At 42.5% G+C, this 21,427-nt stretch overlaps 1 protein-coding gene across 1 annotated transcript in view; it reads left to right on the forward strand.

Annotated features, from left to right (window-relative positions):
* The window catches only part of Sh3rf3 (SH3 domain containing ring finger 3), a 376,261-nt gene that overhangs the window by 191,570 nt on the left and 163,264 nt on the right, over window positions 1-21,427 (forward strand). The window contains exon 2 of the mRNA XM_042695543.1: window positions 19,742-20,017. Coding sequence (XP_042551477.1) covers window positions 19,742-20,017 — 276 coding nt within the window. The remainder of the gene's footprint in view (window positions 1-19,741; window positions 20,018-21,427) is intronic.

The raw sequence follows: 21,427 nt of genomic DNA on the forward strand, positions 1-21,427 counted from the left end.
GTTTAATTAGACTGCTCTCATCAAAATGCCATTCTTTTATTATCTTGCCACTTAATTTAGTAAATTTGTAGAGTAAATGTGGCATGCAAATTGCCTCTTCCTCACTCCAGAATATAATCATTCATTGCTGAAGCCAACATTGGATTAGGAACATTTGAAGTGGAAATTAGTAGTGTCAGGGCATATGGTTGTTGAATTTTAGTTATCTGCTTACAGTGTTTTTAAAATTAGATTATGCTTTGTTTCCATTTAACAAAAGGATATTAATGTGATGGTTGATGTTTTCATTGAAACAAAATTAACAAATACCTTTGGATGATTTGATGGATTATAGAAGATAAGACCAATCAATGGAGGACTAAAACTTTCAAAGCTAATTTGGGAATCTTGTAGGGGTAAAACTATCTTGTATAGCCAGGCATTGGTGACTTATGCCTGTAGTCCTAGCTACTCAAGAGGCAAAGGATACAAGGATTGCAGTTCAGAGCTAACAGACCATTAGATTCATCTCCAGTTAACTACCAAAAAGCTAGAAGTGGAGCCGTGGCTCAAGTGGTAGAATACTGGCCTTGAGTGAGAAAGTGAGTTCAGGCCCTGAGTTCAAGCCCCAGTACTGGCACTCAAAACAAATAAACAAACAACCTTCTCGTGGCAGAATAGACCTGGTTAAAATAAATATTTGGGCATTGCTAGCACTCTTGTCCCACAAGATCTCTCAAAGAAAGACAGATTTTTGGAGGAGGAAATATACCTTCAGTTCCATCTTGTCTGCAGGAGGAGATATGTCAGAAAGAATTGGTGGGTACATGTTGATATGAAAGGTGGGCCATGAAATTCCAGCATCTGACCAAATGCCAGAAGATTCTCACTGCTCATTTATATATACACACACATTTATATGTATATGTATATGTTTATATATACATATATTTCAGGATTCTGAAATTCTTATTATACCATCTCCTAGCAGAGCTCATCCTCTGAAAATGACTAGACTTGATAATCAACCTGATAATTCAGCAAACACCACAGTTGAATGAGTTAGTTGAATGAGTAGATAATCTTTTATTTAAAAAGAAAATCTTCCTGACCACTGAAAAGAATAGTAAAGACAGAGATAGGCTAAAGGAGACAGAGATAGAGACAGAGGGGGGCGGTGAGGGAGGGAGGGAGAAAGGTAACAGAACATAGAACAAGGGAAATGAGGGAAGAACAAAGGATTAGATTCACAGGTGCCTGGAATACCTTTTATATTCTGGGATTTCCAATTAACTGCCACACCTCTCTTCTTCCTGGACCTCCACGCTTATTACTTTTCCCATAGATGGCAGGAAGGTAGACCCTGTTCAATAAATCTTTTGAGTCTGAGGGTAGCCAAGGCAAGTGGAAGCAAAGCCGGACCTGCTCAAATGTTCCCAAGGGCAGTTTTGTCTGTGGAAGGGAAAGAAAGAAGCCTAGGACACAAGCTAGGACTGTGTGAGTGCTCCTTGCCTTAGAGTTGAGCATGACTCAGTGAATAAAATTGTCAGTCTGGAGGAAGCTTTGGTTTCTAAATAAGTCTATAAATAATTTCACAAATGGGTCCTGTGCTATAGAATAGTGTGCACTGATTTTTGAGAGCTAGTACAAGAATAAATTTGCTGAATGAATAAATTTTCAGTAGCCTCTAGTCGAATGTGAAAGGCTGGCCCAGGGCAGAAATAACCTTTTAAAAAGAGCTCATTCACCAAGTACAAAGGCCACCACACCACGTAAGTGATTCCTAATTCATCAAGGAGTAGACTATTAGCTCATTCTTCTCTTTCCAGAAGATGAGAATTCAAATGAGGACCCTTCTTCAGTTCAGAAATTGGTTCTTCTGGTGCCTGCCAATCTCCTTGCATTAGGCTATGGGCAGGCAGCTTTATTGCCATCAATTAAAGTTCCATGCACAATTCTTGTAATGTGAAGATGAGGCCAAGAGGTTGCTTTCTCCTGGATAGATTGGAATTTAATGAGAGCAGAAAGACATAAAATACCCTATCTAGGAAGTTCATGGCTGTAGAGCTGTGCTGCAGAGGGATTTTTACTGGATCACATCGGTGTCTTTACACCCCAAGGTGGTTTTAGTAAAATATTAATATCAGAGACAAGAGGGTGCTTATAGACAGCATGTAGCATCTGTTCTTTGGCTGGCCTTAACTTTCATGGAACAAGTGTGGGTGCACAGCGTGTGCTTTTGTAGTAGGAAGGAGGGAAGGGGTCATCAGGAACCTCTATCACATCAGGTCTGACCCAGGGGCCATGAAGTGGGTTGTAAGGGCTGGCACAGAACACAGTGTCTGTGAAGCAAGAGATAAGAAAGTGACAGATCAAGACAACTTCTTGAGTGACAACATCTGTCTCCCCATTTTCTTCATGGTGCAGACTTATGTGAATGGAAAACAGAGACAAACACATGTATGTCTGCCATAAAGAATGTCCAGTGAAATTTAGCAAAACAGCCCAGGGATATTCTTTACTGATAATTTGTAGGATACATTCTCTCAAGAAAGAATAATTACTGTGTTAAAGGCATAAAATCTCAGCCCCTCAGAGTGAGTGTGGGTCATTGTATGTGTCTCTATACTAGGGTAGTGGAGACTACATTTGCTCCTACAGCAGGATAGAGGCTCCCATATGCCCAATGGGAAGTGACCACGTACCTTCCACAGCTCTCAAGTCTGTCCCTGGAGGAGCTAACAAGAACTATGCCCTCTTATAAATGGTAGTAGAGCTCATTAGAGCGAGTAGCCATGAAGACTGTTTTGTATGTTTTATAGTGCTCACATGTTTCACTAACATTAATTGTTGATACTTTGGTCCACTATCTCAGATTTAGTCTGCCAACTATCTCAGCATGCTAAGCTTTATTGTTTTAGTTGATATTTCACCTGCTTGTTTGTTTGTTTATTGTCCAGTGCTAGGGCTTGAATTCAGGGCCTGGATACTGTTTCTTAGTTTTTATACTCAAACTTGGTTCTCTATCATTCGAACCATAGCTCTAGTTCTGTTTTTGTTGTTGTTTCTTGTTTGTTGCTGGTCCTGGGACTTGAACTCAGAGGCTAGGAGTTGTCCTTGAGTTTTTTTTTTTTTTTTGCTCAAGGCCAGTATTCTACCACTTGAGCCACAGATCCTCAGATCTCAGCCTCATGAGTAGCTAGGATTACAGGTGCAAGCCACTAGTGCCTACCTCCTTCTGTTTTTTTTGATGGTTAGTCTCCCAGTCTTTTCTGCCTGGGCTAGCTTGAACTTGGATCCTCTCATATCAGCCTCCTGAGTAGCTAGGGTACAGGCATAAATCACTGATGCTCAGCCTATATTTTATCTTTTAAAATTTGTTTTTGTAGTTACAAAGTTGTGGCCATAGCTGTATCTAATTCTAGAGCATGTTCATCACCCTCAAGAGAAACTTGCTATCCAATAGCAGCACTGCTCCATCTTCAGTTTCCAGCCACTAAACTGCTCTCTGTCTTTTAGGTGTGACTGTTCCGATCATTCCACATAAATACAAGCAGACAACACGTGGCCTTTTGTGATGAATATCTTCCAGGTTCATTCTGGTTGTGGCATATGTCAATGTGTCATTCTTTTATGGCCTCTCATAATCTATTTTTTGTTTCTATAGTAATGAAATACCTGAGGCTGGTAGCTAAGAAAAAAATGTGAAGGCTGAAAGTACGGATATTGTGGCATTGGCTCTGGCAGGTACCCTGGCTGTGTTATATCATGGTTGGCAGCATCAGAGCAGAAGTGCATTCCAGATGAGTAGATCACAGGGAAAGACAGTTAGCTAGAGAGAGACTGGGGCCCTGTGAGAATTATGTAGCTTTCTAGGATGATACTGCCAGTGATCTAATGATCTCTCACTAGAGCCTGCCTATAAGTGTGTCTTCATCCCTTAACACTTCTACCTGGGATCTAAGCTTCCAACACACATATATCCAAACCACCTTCAAACCAAAGCCAGTAGGAACCTATTACCCCATTTTTATCTATTCACTCAATGGATATCTAGGGTGCTCTCATTTTTTGGGGGGGGGGGTCCGGTTGTGGGGCCTGAACTCTGGGCCTGGGTACTGTCCCTCAGCTCTTCAGCTCAAGGTTAGTGCTCTACCACTTGAGGCACAGTGCCACTTCCAGCTTTTTTCTTTTTGCTTATGTGGTGCTGAGGAATTGAACCCAGGGCCTCATGCGTGCAAGGCAAGCGCTCTACCACTGAGCCACCTTCCCAGCCCTCATTTTTTTTTTTTACTATGTTGCATAGTGCTGCTCTGAATATACATGCACAAGTATTAGTAGACACATGTCTCCATGGATTTTCACTCTAGGATAAAACTGTTGGTCACTCTAGGATAAAACTGTTGGACCATCTGGTAACTCTTTTTACCCTTTTGAGGAGCTGGCAAACTGTTGTTTGAAGTAGCTTCACCATTTCTATCCCTATCAGCAAAGTATGAGGGTTCCAGTTTCTTCACATCCTTGCCAACGCTTGCTATTGTCTTTGTGATTATAGCTATCATAATGGGTGTGAAGTGGTTTTGACTAAGCCCTTAGATTTTTAGAATAATCATGGAAGTCAGTTACAGCTTCAGTGGGAGGAAAAATCAGCCTGAGATAAAACCAGCCTGAGGATCTCTCAACTAATATTTACAAAGATCTTTGAAGATGATGTTTGAAGAAGGTTCTTTATTTTGGAATTTCTTGCTAGGCAGCTGTGAGTAACTTCTGGATGGAAAGTGATGGAATCAGAATGGTTATTGCATATCCAGTGTCATGAGAGCGTGAGCATGCAGCTGAGGATGGATCCTGACATATACATCTGCCTCATGCATACATCCTTCCAAGGAAAAGAATCCTTCTCTGTGCTATATAGTGTCTTTGCAACTCTGCTGTGTGTGCATATGTGTTGATAGTCTTCTGTAAAGGACAGCAAGTTATTACTTCCCCACACCTTCTCCTTTTCCCATTTTTAACAGTGATGACTAATGCAGAAAAATGCAATCACTCAACATTGGCAAGGAAAATGTCTGTTCTGGGACAAGCCTTTGGCTGTGTAAGAGGCAAGTTTTGGATATTTGTGTGTGGTTGTTATGCTTTGTTTTTTCCTAGAGGCCAGAAGGGAGGATGCCATGGTGCTTAGCAAGCCCTAGAGGTCAGGGTGGGGTTCCTTGGCCGCATTTCCACAGCCCATTGGTATTTAATTTCTCTAAAGATCAGTGTCTCACTCCAGTCTCTCCAGCTGGAATGGCTGGAGTCAGGGTGGGTCTGTTTGTCGAGCCAGCCAAGAAATCCTGGAGCTCCAGAGTGAACTGGCTTTCGGGGACTCTGGGGCTCATTCCTTTTCTTGTTTCCTCTTATTCTACCCCTTGGGAATCCACCCCCATATATCATCCCAAGGCAGCCCATTCCATTCTCCATTCTAATTGCTTGAAGATTCTTTTCTGCAAGAATTCTGAGTCAATTGTCCAGTAACATCTATCCAGCGATAGGACTTTTCATCATGCAGGCCACTCCACATACCTAACCCAACCCTAGTTACCAAAACTCAGCTCTTGGTTTCCAAGCCAGGTGTCCTGACCTGAGTGTCCCATCAATACAGAGCTATGTGCATACTTCAGGTCCCCACTGCTCCTCCTCATTCCCACTGGATGGCAGGAATGGGAGTGTAAATATGAGCTACATCTGATGGTTTCATTAAAAATCACATCCAAAGATATTTTGTACCAGGTTAAATATGTACATAATGTTTATATCAGAAGTAGCTTTTACATTTCATTTTTAAGATTTTCTTTGTTAAACATGTTTATATATATATATATATATATACATATTAAGAATAACAATACAACAAACACTAGCATATGTGCCAGCAGTCTAAGAAATGTGAGGATAAGAGACCACAGTTGTTTCCCCTTCTCATCCCTTCCTATCTCCCTCCTCCCCGCATCCCTTCCCCCTACCCCCCTTCCTCCCCCCCTACCCCCCCCCCCCCCACGCCAAAGTTGTAAAGTTCAATACACCACCCTCTGAGACATTATCTGCTGTTCCTCACTGTGGGGAAACCATTTCAGGACATGTATATGTGTCTCAAAATGGTTTTGTGTCCATATTAAAGAACCCGAGTTATATCCAATTGGTTCTGAATCTTTCCTGGGATATCAAAACCCTACATGAGCCCCATCCCAAACCCCAAGGCCTCCTCCCCAAGATGCCCCATTTCTCCACCAAGAACATGGTCCTACCTCAGGACTCAGGAGTTGCTTAGTCACCTTCTCAGTGATGCAGTCTAAGCTTTCATCTATCCCCATCCTTATATTTCATACTCCCATGTCCTCTTAGTACTCTCTGCCTTCTGATGTTCTCTCTGGCTAGAATGTCAATGGATGGAAACTTTTTTAAAATTTATATTTTATTGTTGAACATTTGCTGTGGAAAATAAGCAAAAGGTGTTAGCATATTTTCATCCATGCACAAAGCATAGTTTGAACATATCCACTACCTCTATTACCCTCTCTTTTCCTTTCCACATCTCTGATGGTGCCCCTTTCACTTTCATGTCATTTCCCATTCCCTAAATTTTATATAGGAGAGAAACTTTGTGAACTGATCTTTATAAGTTAGTGTGGGTATGGAAACTGGATTAATTTTCGTTCCTACCAAACAGTAGGAGTATGAGTTCCCCATGCCCACAAAGTTGCTTTTATTTGCGGGGGGGGGGGGGGGGGGGAGGGGGGTGATGGCTATTCAGACAAGAATAATATTGAATCTTTGTAGTTTTGATTTATGTTTGTTCAATAGTTAAAGATGCTGGCCCTTTATAGTTCTGCATTTGAAAGGTATCTTTTCAGTGTATTTGTCCATTTGGTGCTTACTTTGCTCTTTAGGTGCTTAATGGGTTTTTTGTTGTTGTTGTTGATGTTGTTGTTCATGGTTTATTCTGGATTTTAATACCCTGCCAAATGAAAAACTGGAAATGATTTTCTGCCAGATGGGAACTTTTGAGTGCTCATTCATTACTGAATTCCCAGGACCAGAACAGGTTAGCAGGTTGGTAGAGGATTCTTTGACTTGTAGAAACCTGGTGGTGCCATAACTGGCAGAATCTGGGAACCATCAGAAAAAATTTTAGAGGAAAAGTTTCCTTTCCCTAATTTATCAAAGTCCGGGCAAGAGTCTAAGATCTTTAAGATTTCATTAAGTTCAAACATATTTAATATTCCAGGAGAGAACATTTTATGAAGATCAAAAGGGCTCAGAAACTGGTCTGTGGAAGGAAGATCCTTTTCTGTCTAGGGGACCAGTTCTGTGCTGGGAAAGGGGTCTTGTTTACTGGACTGGGTAAAGGGGTTACTGAAGATCCCATTTTAAGTATAAATTTGAATTAAAAGTCTTAGGAATTTCTCATAGCAAAGCATAAAACGATCAGATCAACTAGCATGAAAACTATTTTTTGAAGTAAAGCCTCCACCAGTAAATTTGTCCCTTACAATGGTTAGAAAAGAATTGATCATCTGCTCATGGCTGCCCACAGGTGCTGCTGGCTGAGGTTTGTCATGTGCCTCCCAGCCTACCAGCTTCTGCAGAATGAACCAGCCACCCCTTAAGGGCTAGTGATGGTAGCCTTGGCACTATTTCCACTGACTCAAAAGAGTGTTTATTTCTTTCCCTGCAGTGAGACTATCTGAATTAATAGCTTATTGGTGAACTTCACCTTAAGCTTATATGACTGTGACATCCAATTTTATGGTTATTTCCATTACAAATGTGGCAATGCATTTTGTAAATTAACATCTGGAGGTAAGAATTTATGGGAAACACAGTAGATATTAACCACCAAGGAACCTTCTCATTCTCCAAGAACATACACTGGTAACTGGTGCATAGAAGATTTCTATCTCAGTCCTACTGTATGGGGCCAGAGAGTTTTCTGAATGCCACAGAGCCAGACCATCACCTTCCCCAGCAAATGAGTTAGTGTGAAGCATGTAATTAAATGTATGCACAATTCTATATTAGGTAGAATTTTAATCAGGCATATCTTTCAACATGGAAGCTAATCCTAGTATTTTTTGCCCTTAGAGAAACTTAATTGTTTATATGGATATTTGCAAATACCTTTGCCTTCCCTAATTCCTTCTCCCTTTCCCTTCCCCCCTTCCCTTCCCTTCCCCTTCTCTTCTCTTCTTCCCTCCCCTCCTTTTCCTTCCTCACTCCTCCCCTTTCTCTCCACTCCCCCTCTTCCCTTCTTTCTGTTTTTTCTTTTTTACAGGTTGTATCATTTATTTTCTTGAAGTTGATACAATTTATTCTTTTTTATTTAATTTTATTGTCAAGGTGATGTACAGAGGGGTTACAGTTACATACTGAAAGTAATAAGTACATGTCTTGTCAAACATTGTTACCCTTCCCTCATTTTTCTCCCACTTTCCTTCCCTCCCAGCCTCCCCCCAAAAGTTGTATAAAATTCATTTCCAACATATTGTCTTGTGAGCATCACTGTGTATTGGCCCACCCTTTATCCTTTGTCTCACCATTTTGTTGTTCCCATTCCTGTCTCCAGATGAGATAAACATATATACAAGGCACAGAGTACCAAAATCAAATACAGTGACACCAGGGGATTAAACCAAAGGAAAAAAATAAGAAAAAAGAAATAACTTCACATAGTACATTAAAAACAGCAACAGCAAAGAAAAAAAACCTCTTGTTTCCATATCTTGGAGTTCATTTTGATTAGCATCATCTTGTATGGTCATATGTACATAGCTATTGAGCTATTGTGATCCTCTGCTAGGACTATGCTAAACATACACTAATTCTTTGTGTCTGGCTTACTTTACTTAATTCAATTTTTTTCTAAGTCTTTCCATTTCCTTATGATGGGGCAATGCCATTCTTTCTGATGGAAGCACAGAATTCCATTGTGTATATATACCACATTTTCTTGATTCGTTCATTTACTGAGGGGCATTTGGGTTGGTTCCATATCTTAGCTATGGAAAATACTGCTGCAATGAACATGGTTGTGCTGGTAGTTTTATTGTGGCCTTGTTTGTGTTTGTTTAGGTAAATGCCCAGGAGTGGAATTACTGAGGCACAGGGGAACTTTATGTTTAATCTTTTGAGGAACCTCCATACTGCTTTCCAGAGTGGTTGAACACCAGCAGTGTAGTGGCATTCCCTTTTGGTCACATCCAGGCCAGCATCTGTTGCTATTAGATTTCTTGATAATGGTCATTCTAACTGGAGTAAGGTGAAATCTCAATGTTGTTTTGATCTGCATTTCTTTTATGGCCAGAGAAGTCAAGCATTTCTTCATGTCTATTGGCCATTCTTATTTCCTCTTCAAAGAAATCTCTCTTTAAGTCTTTAGAACTCTTGTTAATAGAGAGGTTGTTTCTTTGAGGATTTGTTTGGGGGATTTAATTTTTTGAGTTCTAAGTATATTTTAGATATGAGGCCCTTGTCTGTTGTATGGCAGTGAAGATCTTTTCCCAATCTGTGGGCTTTCTATTGATCTTTGTAGCTTTGTTCTTTGCCATGCGGAAGCTCTGCAGTTTCATGCAGTCCCATTTGTCCAATCTTTCTTTGATTTGTTGTGTTTCTGGGTCTTTATTAAGAAAATTTTGGCCTGTGCCAAGGAGCCTGAGTGTTTCTCCTATTCCTTCCTTTAACATTTTCAGGGTATCTGCTTTTACCTTGAGGTCTTTGATCTACCTCCAATCCAAGAAAAGCCCAGGACCAGATGGATTCACAGCTGAATTCTATAAGGTCTTCAAAGGAGAATTCACACAAATACTCCTTAAACTCTTCAATGAAATTTAAAGCCAAAATTCACTACCAAACACATTCTATGAAACCAGCATAACCCTCACCCACAAGCCAGACACAGAGTCACCAAATAGAGAACTTTAAATCCATTTCTTTGATGAACATTGATGCAAAACTTGTTAACAGAATTCTGGGCAATCAACTTCAGCAACTCATCAAAAACATTATACACTATGATCAAACAGGATTTATTCCAGGGATGCAAAGCTGATTCAATATATGCAAGTCAAATAAGGTAATTCATCATATCAATTGGAGCAAGGACAAGAATCACATGATCACCTCCATAGAAGCATAAAAAAACATTTGACAAGATCCAACACCCCTTTGTGATGAAAGCTCTGGAGAAACTAGGAATCCATGGACCATTCCATGAAAGCTCTGGAGAAACTAGGAATCCATGGACCATTCCTCAATATAGTAAAGGCTGTATATGACAAACCTACAGCCAGCATACTTAATGGCAACAAGTTAAAGCCATTTCCTCTAAAATCAGGAAAAAAGACAAGAATGTCTGCTCTCTTCACTTCTCTTCAATATAGTATTAGAATTCCTAGCTAGAACAATAAGACAAGATGCAAACATAAAAGGGATCCAAATAGGGAAAGATGAAGTAAAACTCACACTCTTTGCAGATAACATAATCCTGTATTTAAAGAACCCCATAGATTCCTGTCTTAAGTTACTCTAACTGATTCAAAGCTTTGGCAAAAGTAGCTGGGTATAAAATTAACCCACAAAAATCAACGGCTTTTCTGTGTGCCCACAATGAGAAGAGCGAGGCTGAAATCAGGAAAGCAACTTCACTTGTAATAGCCTAAAAAATAAAACCTAGAAATTATCTTAACCAAAGAAGTGAAGGACATCTATGATGTAAACTTTGAAAGCCTGAAAAAGGAAATTAAAGCAGATCTAAGAAAGTAGAAAAACATAAGAGCAGAGGAAGATGGCAGAGGAGAAGGTGAGGGCTAAACAAGCTCTCACATAAAAACCAGTTTTAACAAATTGTTTAAATAGGGATACAGGTGGACCCATTGCAACAATGAGACATACAAGTCGTTATATCAAAAACGAACTTTACAACTTTGGGGGGGGGGAGAAGGATTGGGTGGGAGAGGCAGGGGGAGGATGGGAAGGGATGGGAAGGGGAAACAAAGGAGGAGGCTACAATGCTTGATAAGAAATGTACTCATTATCTTGCCCATGTAATTGTAACCCCTCTGTACAGTATTTTCACAATTAAAAAAAAAAAAGTTTTAGTGTTCCAGAAAGTGGGAAAGCCTCCCATGCTCCTAGATTGGGAGGATTAACATCCTGAAAATGCCGATACTGCCAGAGGCTATCTACAAATTTGATGCAATACCCATCAATATCCCAACAGCATTCTTTAATGAAATAGTAGAAGAAGCAATCCAAAAATTCATATTCAATAATAAAAGACCCTAAATAGGGGCTGGGAAGGTGGCTCAGTGGTAGAGTGCTTGCCTTGCATGCATGAGGCCCTGGGTTAGATTCCTCAGTATCACATAAGCAGAAAAAGCCGGAAGTGGTGCTGTGGCTCAAGTGGTAGAGTGCTAGCCTTGAGCTGAAGAGCTGAGGGACAGTGCCTAGGGCCAGAGTTCAGGCCCCACAACCAACAACAAAAAAAAAAAGACCCTGAATCGCAAAAAACGATCCTTAGCAGGAAAAACAGTGCTGGAGGAATATACCAAACTTCAAGGTCTATTACAAACCATAGTAATAAAAACAGCTTGGTACTCGAACAAGAACAGACCTGAGGAACCAATGAATAGAACTGAAGACCCAGAAATGAACCCACAGACGTATGGTCACCTAATCTTTGACAAAGAACCCCCCAAAACAGGAAGATGACAGCCTTTTTGACAAATAGTGCTGGCAGAATTGGCTAAACCTGTGTAGAAAAGGAAAGTTAGATCCTTATATATTACCCTGCACTGGAATCAGTTCTGTTTTATTCTTTGTAGTACTGGTATTTGATCTCAGGGTCTCATGTTTGCTAGGCTGGAACTCTACCACTTGAGACATGCTTCTATCCTTGTTTCTTTTTTTGTTGATTGTGGGGCTTGAACTCAGGGCTCTGTCCTTGAGCATCTTTGACTCAAGGCTAGTGCTATACCATTTGAGCCACAGCATCACTTCTGGCTTTTTGAGGAAAGTCCCTTTTCCTCCTGGGCTGGCTATGAATTGTGATCCTCAGATCTTAGCCTCCTGAGTACCTAGAATTACAGGCCTGAGCCACAAGTGCCTAGCCCCAGGCTTTTTTCTTGCTGAGTGCACCTGTATCTATTTTAAGTTTCCTGTCACAGCTAGGATGACAGGTTCAAACAATGATAACTTGCTTCTAGGCTATTAGTAAGGGGTTTCACAGACTTTTCTGCCTGTGGTGCACAGGCCTCTCAGGTGAGGCCACCGGTCTTGAATCCTGCCCTGTAAACTGGGGCAAGTACTGGAACTTCACTGGGCCTCTATTTCCTGTCTATAAAGTGCTGATTAATTCATTAACCTGCTAGGTTGCTAAGAAGATCCCCTAGGTCATGGGCTTTGGAGTAGGAAGCAGTATTTGGCACACAGAAACGGGATAATGAAGTTCAGAAATAAAACATACCTTGGGAAGCCGGAGTAATTACTACTTGAGTCCTGATGAGTATCCACAAGGCCTATGAGGGTGAGAAAGGTGTACCCAAGAGGACATATTACCCTTGCTGATTATTTTTTCTAGTTCTATACATTTGGAGCTGATGTGTACAGAGCCTGGGTCAAGGTCTTCCCTACATCCAGCTGACATTCAGTCCTGTGCAAAGCCAAGAGCCATTGTGTTATGCTTTCCACAGATGTCTTCTCCAGGTTCCTGGAACATCTGTTTGCCTCATCAAAGACTCTTATTAGCATTTTTATAGGCACCTTCTTCATTAAGAGACAAAAACTCATTACCTGTCATCAATTTTATTCTCTTGACATTAGTAGAAAATATGGAAGGACAGATTTGATTCTCTCTAGTATATGAAAAAAATGAGTTTCTAAGAACTACGGTACTTCATCAAAAGATACACTCTAAGGCCACCCCAATTTCCACATGGCTGACCTAGCACTTCTCTGCAGAACTTTCAGGTGACACATTGCATTCACACAGGGGCCTCATCCTCACTCTTACCCTCGCATTCTGCTCAGACTTCGAAGACCGTTCTGTGAATGACTGATGACTTTGTGGCTGTGTGGTCTCTGATGTAGCTATTTGGTGTGGACAATATGAACAAATGGGTATGGATGTGTCCCAGCAAATCAAAGGCAGGAGGCAGGGTGGATTATATCCCTAAGCATGGTTTGCCAACTCTGGAGCTTCATTAGCAATGGACCTTTATACCCCCCTTCTCAGTGACACCAGACAGGCATGAGTTGCGTGGATCATGAGGGTATGTGTATACACGTGGATGCACACATGAATGTATGTGGGCATGCAATCTTCCCCTTTCCATGTAGTGTAAAGTGGCCTACAATTCATTCTGAACTTGAGGCAAATTCTTATTAGTGACCTAGACTTAGTTCTCTCAAATCCTGGGTTAATGCTTTTCTAGGCAATTCCAATTATCTCATGTATTCATGTTTGTCCAATTCATTTTGATTTCCTTTATGAAGTAGCTATTGCAGAACTTGCTTCACATTTTGCTAGGTTCACAAAAGGAAGTACAGAGAAATGGGGCAGGCTTTTGCCCAGCTCTAGACCTTCAGGATTCCTAGAAATCAATGGTCCTGGAAAAGCCCCTGGTTCCCACAGCATCTCCATCCTTAGCCATCCTACACACAGACAGTCTGTGTCTTCCCACAGAGGGGAGGGTAGACTTATATCTTCCACACAGGTATGCTTTCTGCATGTGCATCTTTTACTTTGAATGAAAGGATGTCATTTCCTGCTATTAGGATTCCCACTGTGTGGTCCAGGCTGCCTCTTGATTTGGGTAAGCCTCTTTCACACTTCTGAAAAATGAAGGCTTTGGCTGGGTAAACTTGACCTCTATTGAAACACAAAATGGTCTCATAGACAGGAAGAAAGGGAAAGTGGACACTGAGAAAACATGAGGTGTTCTTTCCACATTCATGGACCCTACAACAACTTGTTTGTTTGGTACTTGTGTCTTCCCTCCATGACCTGTCCTCCATGCCTAGAACATTCTCTAATATAATGTATCAGTTCTGCTATATGCTGTGATGGTAAATCTGAAGATGACAATGAGTGGGCTCTATACTCATCTCTCTATACTCCATCTTTTCTCAGGCCATCCTACTAGCTGGAATGTCTTGCTCCATACTAAGCAATTGCTGATGTTTCCCCCTGGCGTTTCCATGCTCTGCCACCATTAGTAACAGGATAGTTGGATCTATGGGCTCCAAGCCTTACATCATGGGAGAAAATAGTTCAAGTTTCAATTCCAAAGGGTTATTTTGCTAGCCCACAGATTTTTCAACCCAATAACCATGGCATATATTCTGAAGACTAATAAATGATATTTATTAGGAATAAATAAGAGCACTGCATAGAAATATGGGTGCATGTAAGAAGATACAGGCTGGGAGGGAAGGGAAAGTAGGGGAAAAACAAAGGAGGGGATAACAATGCTCGATAGGAAATGTACTCATTACCTTACTCATGTAACTGTAATCTCTCTGTGCAGTATCTTTACAATAACAAAATCTTTTTAAAAAAAAAGAGGCTGGGGAAAGTTTTCAAAGGCAAAATAAAGAGGAAAATTCATCTCTCTTTGTGTGTGTGTGTGTGTGTGTGTGTGTGTGTGTGTGTGTGTGTGTGTGTGTGTGTGTTTCTGTGGATAGTTCTCGTCATCAGGCACTTATGATATTGTCACCTTCAGAACCTCTTGGTTATTTGTAAAATTAACTTATTTATCTTAGGTAAATCTTTTCAAAGTGACTCCATTTTGATTAGGACAACTTTCACATATTCATTAAATCAATCAATATCTTCTGGAGCCTATGAACTATGTCAGGGCAGACAAGCAGCAGTGAACAAAATCAGGCAGTCTGCCCTCCTTGGGCTGATAGCCATTAATGACAGGTAGTTAAACCTTGAATAGTAAACACTAGAATAGTAAAAAGGTGCTGAGTGAACCAGGTGCAGGGGGCTCACTCCTGTAATCCTAGCTACTCAAGAGGCTGAGATCTGAGGATTGCGATTCAAAACCAGGCTAGGCAGGAAAGTCTGTGAGACTCTTATCTCCAATTAACCACCAGAAAACCAGAGGCGGCACTGTAGCTCAAGTGGTAGAGTGCTCGCCTTGAGCTGAAGAGCTCAGGGACAGCGCCCAGGCCCCAGAGTCCAAGCCCCATGACCAACAACAACAACAACAACAACAACAACAAAAGTTTTGAGTGAGGGAAGGAGACCAAATAGAGTCCTAAAGGTCTAAACCAGGAGAGTTATTAGCTCATGTGCTTTACCCCAGCTTCTAGGGGTCAGCAGGCATAAGACCCATTGGGGCATGGGTGTGCCCTCCCCTAAGCTGCAGGTGACCTTGGAGCCTGCTTTGGCTCAGTGACTTGCTTGAGGGCCCCTGTGGCTGAGGGGGTAATGCAAGTCCATTTGTCAAAGCCTGCTGCGTTTGATCCCATCAAAGCTGTGTGAGCTGTCTTCACAGGACTGGGACATTAAGCCCAGAAGAAGATTTGTGTGTCTCATCTGAGTAACGAGCCGTGAAATCGACATTATAAGTTTTAATTGTTATTAATGCCTTGCAGGGGTGGCTGAGTTAATTGTCCCATGAGTCTCCCACATTTACCCTCCCCCCATACACACATTTTCTTTTATTTCCTCTCCTTAATGTCTTGAGTCCTGTAACAGTGGCTTTATTTTCTCCTAAGGGGAGCACTCTGTGGGGTGAGAGCTTAATTCTAAACAGAAAAGATTCAGGCTCCAAGGAAGCTACTTGGAACCTATGGCTGGAAAGTTGGGAGGAAGGTATGAACCTTATGGGTCTCTTGATACTACTGAAATCTGCAGAAGCCTCCTGCCCCTTAAAGTGTTTTGCTGCCTCTAGGCCCTTCCATGAACTAATTAGTTATCCTCATAAAAAAGCTTCAAAGAGGAAAGATTGTGGAAGTGCCCATGTTGTCATTTCTGAGCAATTTTTTTTTGACAGTGAATTGATTTCTGGTTCTTCTGCCTCGCTGCATTATTTCTTTTCTTTTCCTTTTTTCTTCTTTTCTCTTTTCCTTGCTTTTCTTTTCCTTGTCTTTCTTTTGTTTCTGTACTGGGGCTTGAACTCAGGGCCTCATGCTCTTGCTTCGCTTCTTCACTCTGTCACTTGAAGCACACCACCACTTCCAGCCTTTTGCTGCCAATTAGAGATAAGAGTCTTAAAGGTTTTGTTTGCCCAGGCTGGCTTCAAACAATGACCTTCATATCTCAGCCTCCTGATTAGCTAGGATTATGGGCAGGAGCCACCAGCGCCCAGCTTTCCGAATTATTTGTGGCTTTTAAAAAATGCCCATAGACATGACTTCTGTATCTTAAAAAGCTTTATTGCCCCTTTTGGTTTTGCTCTGTTACTTACTCCTGTACTTCTGACCTCTCTCCTCTGACTTCTGGCTTTGTCCCTGTCCACCTCCTTTTCCTTGCCCACCAGTGAAGATATACAGGGCACAGCTGTACAGCCACACCAGAGCCCATGTACTTCCTTTGCTTATAAAGACACCATCTTTGGTTCAACAAGTGAGGTCCTAGCCACTCATGGAGCTGTAATCAGAGTGCACAGTCCCCTAGCTGTGCCTGCTGGCTAGCTCCTACCCTGGCTCACATACATGGGGAACTGCCCTTCCACCTGGGGCAAGAGTTGTGCATTTTGCTTGGATCTCCACAGGGCCTATTGGGTACCAGACTTGCCGTACCTGATCTTTCTCTAACTTTCCCCACTCCTCATTCTCACCCAGAAATAGCTCGAGTTCCTTTTAAGTAACAGCATATCAAGGGTGTATCAGGGGTCGGGGGTTCCTGGTTCTCATTGTCAGGATGAACCTAGCACATCCTTGTCCTGGGTGCTTTGTTGAATAGGATGAATTTTATGGCTAGAGGCTAGGGAGGCCCACTAGAGTACTGCAGGCTTGAGAGGGAAACGGAGGTTGAAATGTAAGCTGGAAGTTTCCAGAAGCACACTGCCCTTGGGAGTGGGGTTGCTGCTCAGTGTGGAGAAGTATGTTGGTATCAGCTCTGAAGTCTCAGCTGTTATGCTCAGGGGCTTAGCCCCATACAGAAAACATCAAGGATTTTCTGGAATCAGCAATGGGGGGGTAGGTTCAGCTTTGTGCTTGGGAAGCCAGCAACCTGGTGAGGTACATTGGTTTGGAGCAGAGGAGGGGCCAGCAGTGGGAGAGGAAAAAGCAGAATATGTCTCCAAGAGACAAGGGAAGAGCAAGTACCACAATCCTCAAATCTTAGCTTCCTGAGTAGCTAGGATTATGGGCATGAGCCACCAGCACAGGGCTTGTATTTAACTTTTAAAGCAGTAATAAGTGAGTTAAAATAGAAGAATGCTACTCTGTCTTTTTAAAATAATTTTAACCTAACAGACTGAACCAGGGTTGCCTAGCCTGCCTGGGCTGGGTAATTCCTCATTCTTGTTGGCGAGATGTAGGATGCTTGGCAGCTTCTCTTGCTAAGGTTCAGTAGATGTTGACAATACCCTACCTCCCAGTTGTAACAATTAAAAGACACCTTCAGACAAAATTGTCCCTGAGAATTGCTGGGCCAGGGGCTGGCCCTGTGGGGCAGTGGGATTCTTTTGGTGGTTCATAGCCAGCAGCCTCTTCCAGTCTTTTTTAAGCACAGTGTTTGTATTGTCAATTACCCCTTTGCCTCTGCTTTCTAAAATTGGAGCCTGTTACAATCTATTGTGCTTACGCTACAAAACTATCCAGAATGAGCATTATTGGACACAAAATGATTTTTTTCCCCTCTCTGAGTTCTGTAATGAAAAACCCTCTGGTTCTGGTATTTAATTGGTCAGTGGTGGCTGTTTGTCAGTCTGCCAGCAGGTCTTTCTTTAACTACTGTCGTTTGACGTTGCTGAGACATAAATGTAGAATGATTGAGTTGCAACATGCTATTAAGTCCTCTACAAAGGGTTTTTGATGTACTGCTGCTTGGGGCTTTTGTTTGCGATTGATTGATTTGAATACTACAGAAACCCTTGGCACAGGCAGCCCTGGTGAGAAGGCTGCTTCTGGTAGGAAAATTGCCAGGTATTGACTGAGGACAATGGTAAGGCTTTTCTCTGACACAGTGTGGAATTTTGGCTAAGTTTACTCAGTTGAGCAGGTGTGGGCCATCTATAATGAGAAAGGAGAAAAAAATCCATGTACCTAAAATGAGGATTGTTAGGAGAAATCCAGAAGTGGACAGCAGCATCAGACTAACCCCAGGTCAAGTGACAGACAGTACTGAGGGACAGACAGTTGCCAAGTATTTTACATACTTATTTTTTGTTGGTGGTAGAGGAGTTTGAATTCAGGGCCTTGAACTTGCCAAGTGGGCACTCTACCTCTCAAACTATACCTCCAACTCTTTTGGCTTTTGTTAATTGTCAAATACAGTCTTGCCTTTATGCCCTGATGCACTTGGACTGCCATCCTCCTATTTACCAATTCTGAGTAACTAGGATGGCACCAGACTCCACCATACACAACCTTTTATTGGTTGAGATGGAGTTTTGAAGACAGTTTGGCTGGGCTGGCCTTGAACCACAATCCTCCCAATCTCTTCCCTATCCCAAATAGGTATGATTGTAAGCATGATCCACTGAACCTGGCCTAGTTGCCAAGAATTCTGTTTGGGTGTCAGAGCTGGTCACTGAAACAAAGATGGCAGATGGAGTTTGGATGGGTTGGCTCACCTTTGGCAGGATGACAAGAGTTTCTCCCAAAGGATTTTAGTTGGCACCTCTGAACTCCTTATTGTATGTAGCAGAGTGGCTTCCATGTTCCTTGGTCAGGCTGTCTTTTGCTTGGACCTGGTAGGCATGTGCCAGTGGTTTAGTCCATGGAGAGAGGGAGGCCTTGTATGACGAATGTAATGTGGGCTGTTATGATCAGTTTAAGGATCCCTGAACATGCGATTTGTTCTAAGGGGTCAGTAGAGAGCTTTTCTGATGAGCATCCTTGAGAAACAAATAATACCAAATGGAGAATGACTCAGCACAGCATGGTAGGTAATAACATTTCAGAACTCAGAATACCTGAGCTCTGAGGTGGATTTACCCTTTGTGGCAGGTTACACTCGTGCTTCAGCTCCCTTATCTCTGAAGGAGGAAAATGTATCACTTTTAACTTTGTGTGTGTGTGTGTGTATATACACACATATATGAGCACCTCTATGTGCCTGTACTGGGGCCTGGGCACTGTTCCTTATTTTTATTTTTTGATCAAGGCTGGTGCTCTACCACTTGATTCCCACCTTCACTTCTGGCTTTTTCATGGTTAATTGGAGATAAGAATCACAGACTTTTCAGTCTGGCCTGGCTTTGAACTATAATCCTCAGGTCTTAGCTTCCTGAGTAGCTAAGATTTACTAGCATGAATCATCAGCCCCTAGCTACTGTCAGCTTTTCAACTCAGAATGAGAGGCCTGCAACCTCAGTTGACCTTCATGGGCACTATTGAGGGGGCTCCAATGGGGAGCCTCTTGTCTTATAGGGTCTGGAAGCTTGCATGTTTCTGTGACAGGATGTCTGTTCCTTTCTAATAGTTTCCAGTCTGAAGATATTCTCTATACAACCCCAAGACACAGAAGGATGCTTGGAATCCCTGGCTGCCTAGGGAGGATCCCTTAAGGCATCCCAAGTAACCATGTGTTATTTTCTCCTTTTAGAATTTATCCCAGCTTCCCTATGGCAAGGCCCTTTACAGCTACGAGGGGAAAGAACCTGGTGACCTCAAGTTCAACAAGGGGGATATCATCATCCTGCGGCGCAAGGTGGATGAGAACTGGTACCATGGAGAGCTGCAGGGCACCCATGGCTTTCTCCCAGCCAGCTACATTCAGTGTGTTCGGCCTTTGCCACAGGCTCCGCCCCAGGGTAAAGCACTTTATGACTTTGAGATGAAGGACAGAGACCAAGACAAAGACTGCCTGACCTTCACCAAGGTAAGGTGAGCCCCACCATCAGAGCCCCACCTCTGTGCCTACCTACAACCCAGGCAAGAACTGATAGCCCAGACAGCCCTTCCTACCACTTTGGGGGCCTAGTTTCCTCCTGGAGACTCTTGGGAAATCACTTAGCCTACCTCTCTGTGTATCTATGAGAAAGAAGGATTTGTCTGCTTCAGGGTATTTTTTATGAAATTGGGTGACGGCGCACCAACGGACACATGGCTCCACCCATTGCTACCCTGGGAGTACGAGATCATATGAGCCTCTTGTAGATTTACAACTGGGCCTGGTACCCCTAGTCATGGTTCACAGCCTCGACTCTAGGACAGGGGAGTAAGTGCCGCCAAGACTCACAGAGCTCACCGGGGAACGGCTACACAGGTCTCATTCATGTCACAGGAATGTCTGGTCCCACGCTGCGTCTGACAGCCCTCCTGCAGGATAACAGAGGTGCCAGGCTAGGCACAGAGAGCCAGTTGAAGTGCCAGGACAGAGGAATTAGTAAATAACCAAACAGTACTTACCTTTGGCACTACCCAGGAGAGCCAGTGAAATGCAGAGGACCTGATTCCTTGCAGTCCTGAAGTTCCTTTTGATGGATATCTGTACCAAGTATTAGACTAGCAGGCTGCATGTCATTTTTGCAATGCTCTGAGGTTCCAAAGGAAGCAATGGGAGCCTTAATTTGTCTACCTTGATTGGTTTCCTTTCCTCCTTTTTCTCCATCTGTTTATCCACTCCTCCCTCGCCATCCCTCATCTCTGAATATGAAACACTTGTAAATAACAGAGCTAGATTTTTTTCCCTCAGTCTCTAATTTTGAGGCCCATGTTTTTCCTAGTTCCTCTGGGCTTTTATTGCTTTCCTTTCCTGTGTCCAGCCCATCCCTCTCTACATCTGCTGGCAAAGCTTGGCTGTGGGCTGCAACTCTGTAGAGAACTGCAGGAGTACCCCGTACAGCATTTTTTGAGCAAAATTGGCATGTCCTGTGCCTGGCTGCTATTTATGTCTTGTTCTATTGTTCATTCTGACAGTGAATAATCTATTTTTCATTCAGAGATCTAACTCTCTCTTTTTTTTCCCCTTCATCAAGGTGTTCAGAAGCTAATTCCCATTGTCATTTACCTGGTGTGGCTTCTCTGGAAGTCTGAACAAGAATTCTCTCCTCCCTCTCTCCATCCTTCTTTCCCTCCTTTCCTTCCTCCTTCTCCTTTCCCTTCCCTCTGTCTGTCTGAGGCCCAGAGTAGTGACTTCCCAGGGTATCTTGCTTAGCCTCTCTATACAATGGCTTCTGGAGACTCTGCTGGAAAAGACCCTCCAGGGGGCCTATGGTGCCCTGTGCTGTCATTTTCTATCTCTTGGGTCTAGTCAGGGCCTTGCTAAGGAAACAGTCCTCAGTATGGC

This window comes from Dipodomys spectabilis, unplaced genomic scaffold, assembly GCF_019054845.1.
Source record: "Dipodomys spectabilis isolate Male_0828 unplaced genomic scaffold, ASM1905484v1 ptg000187l, whole genome shotgun sequence".
NCBI lineage: Eukaryota > Metazoa > Chordata > Mammalia > Rodentia > Heteromyidae > Dipodomys > Dipodomys spectabilis.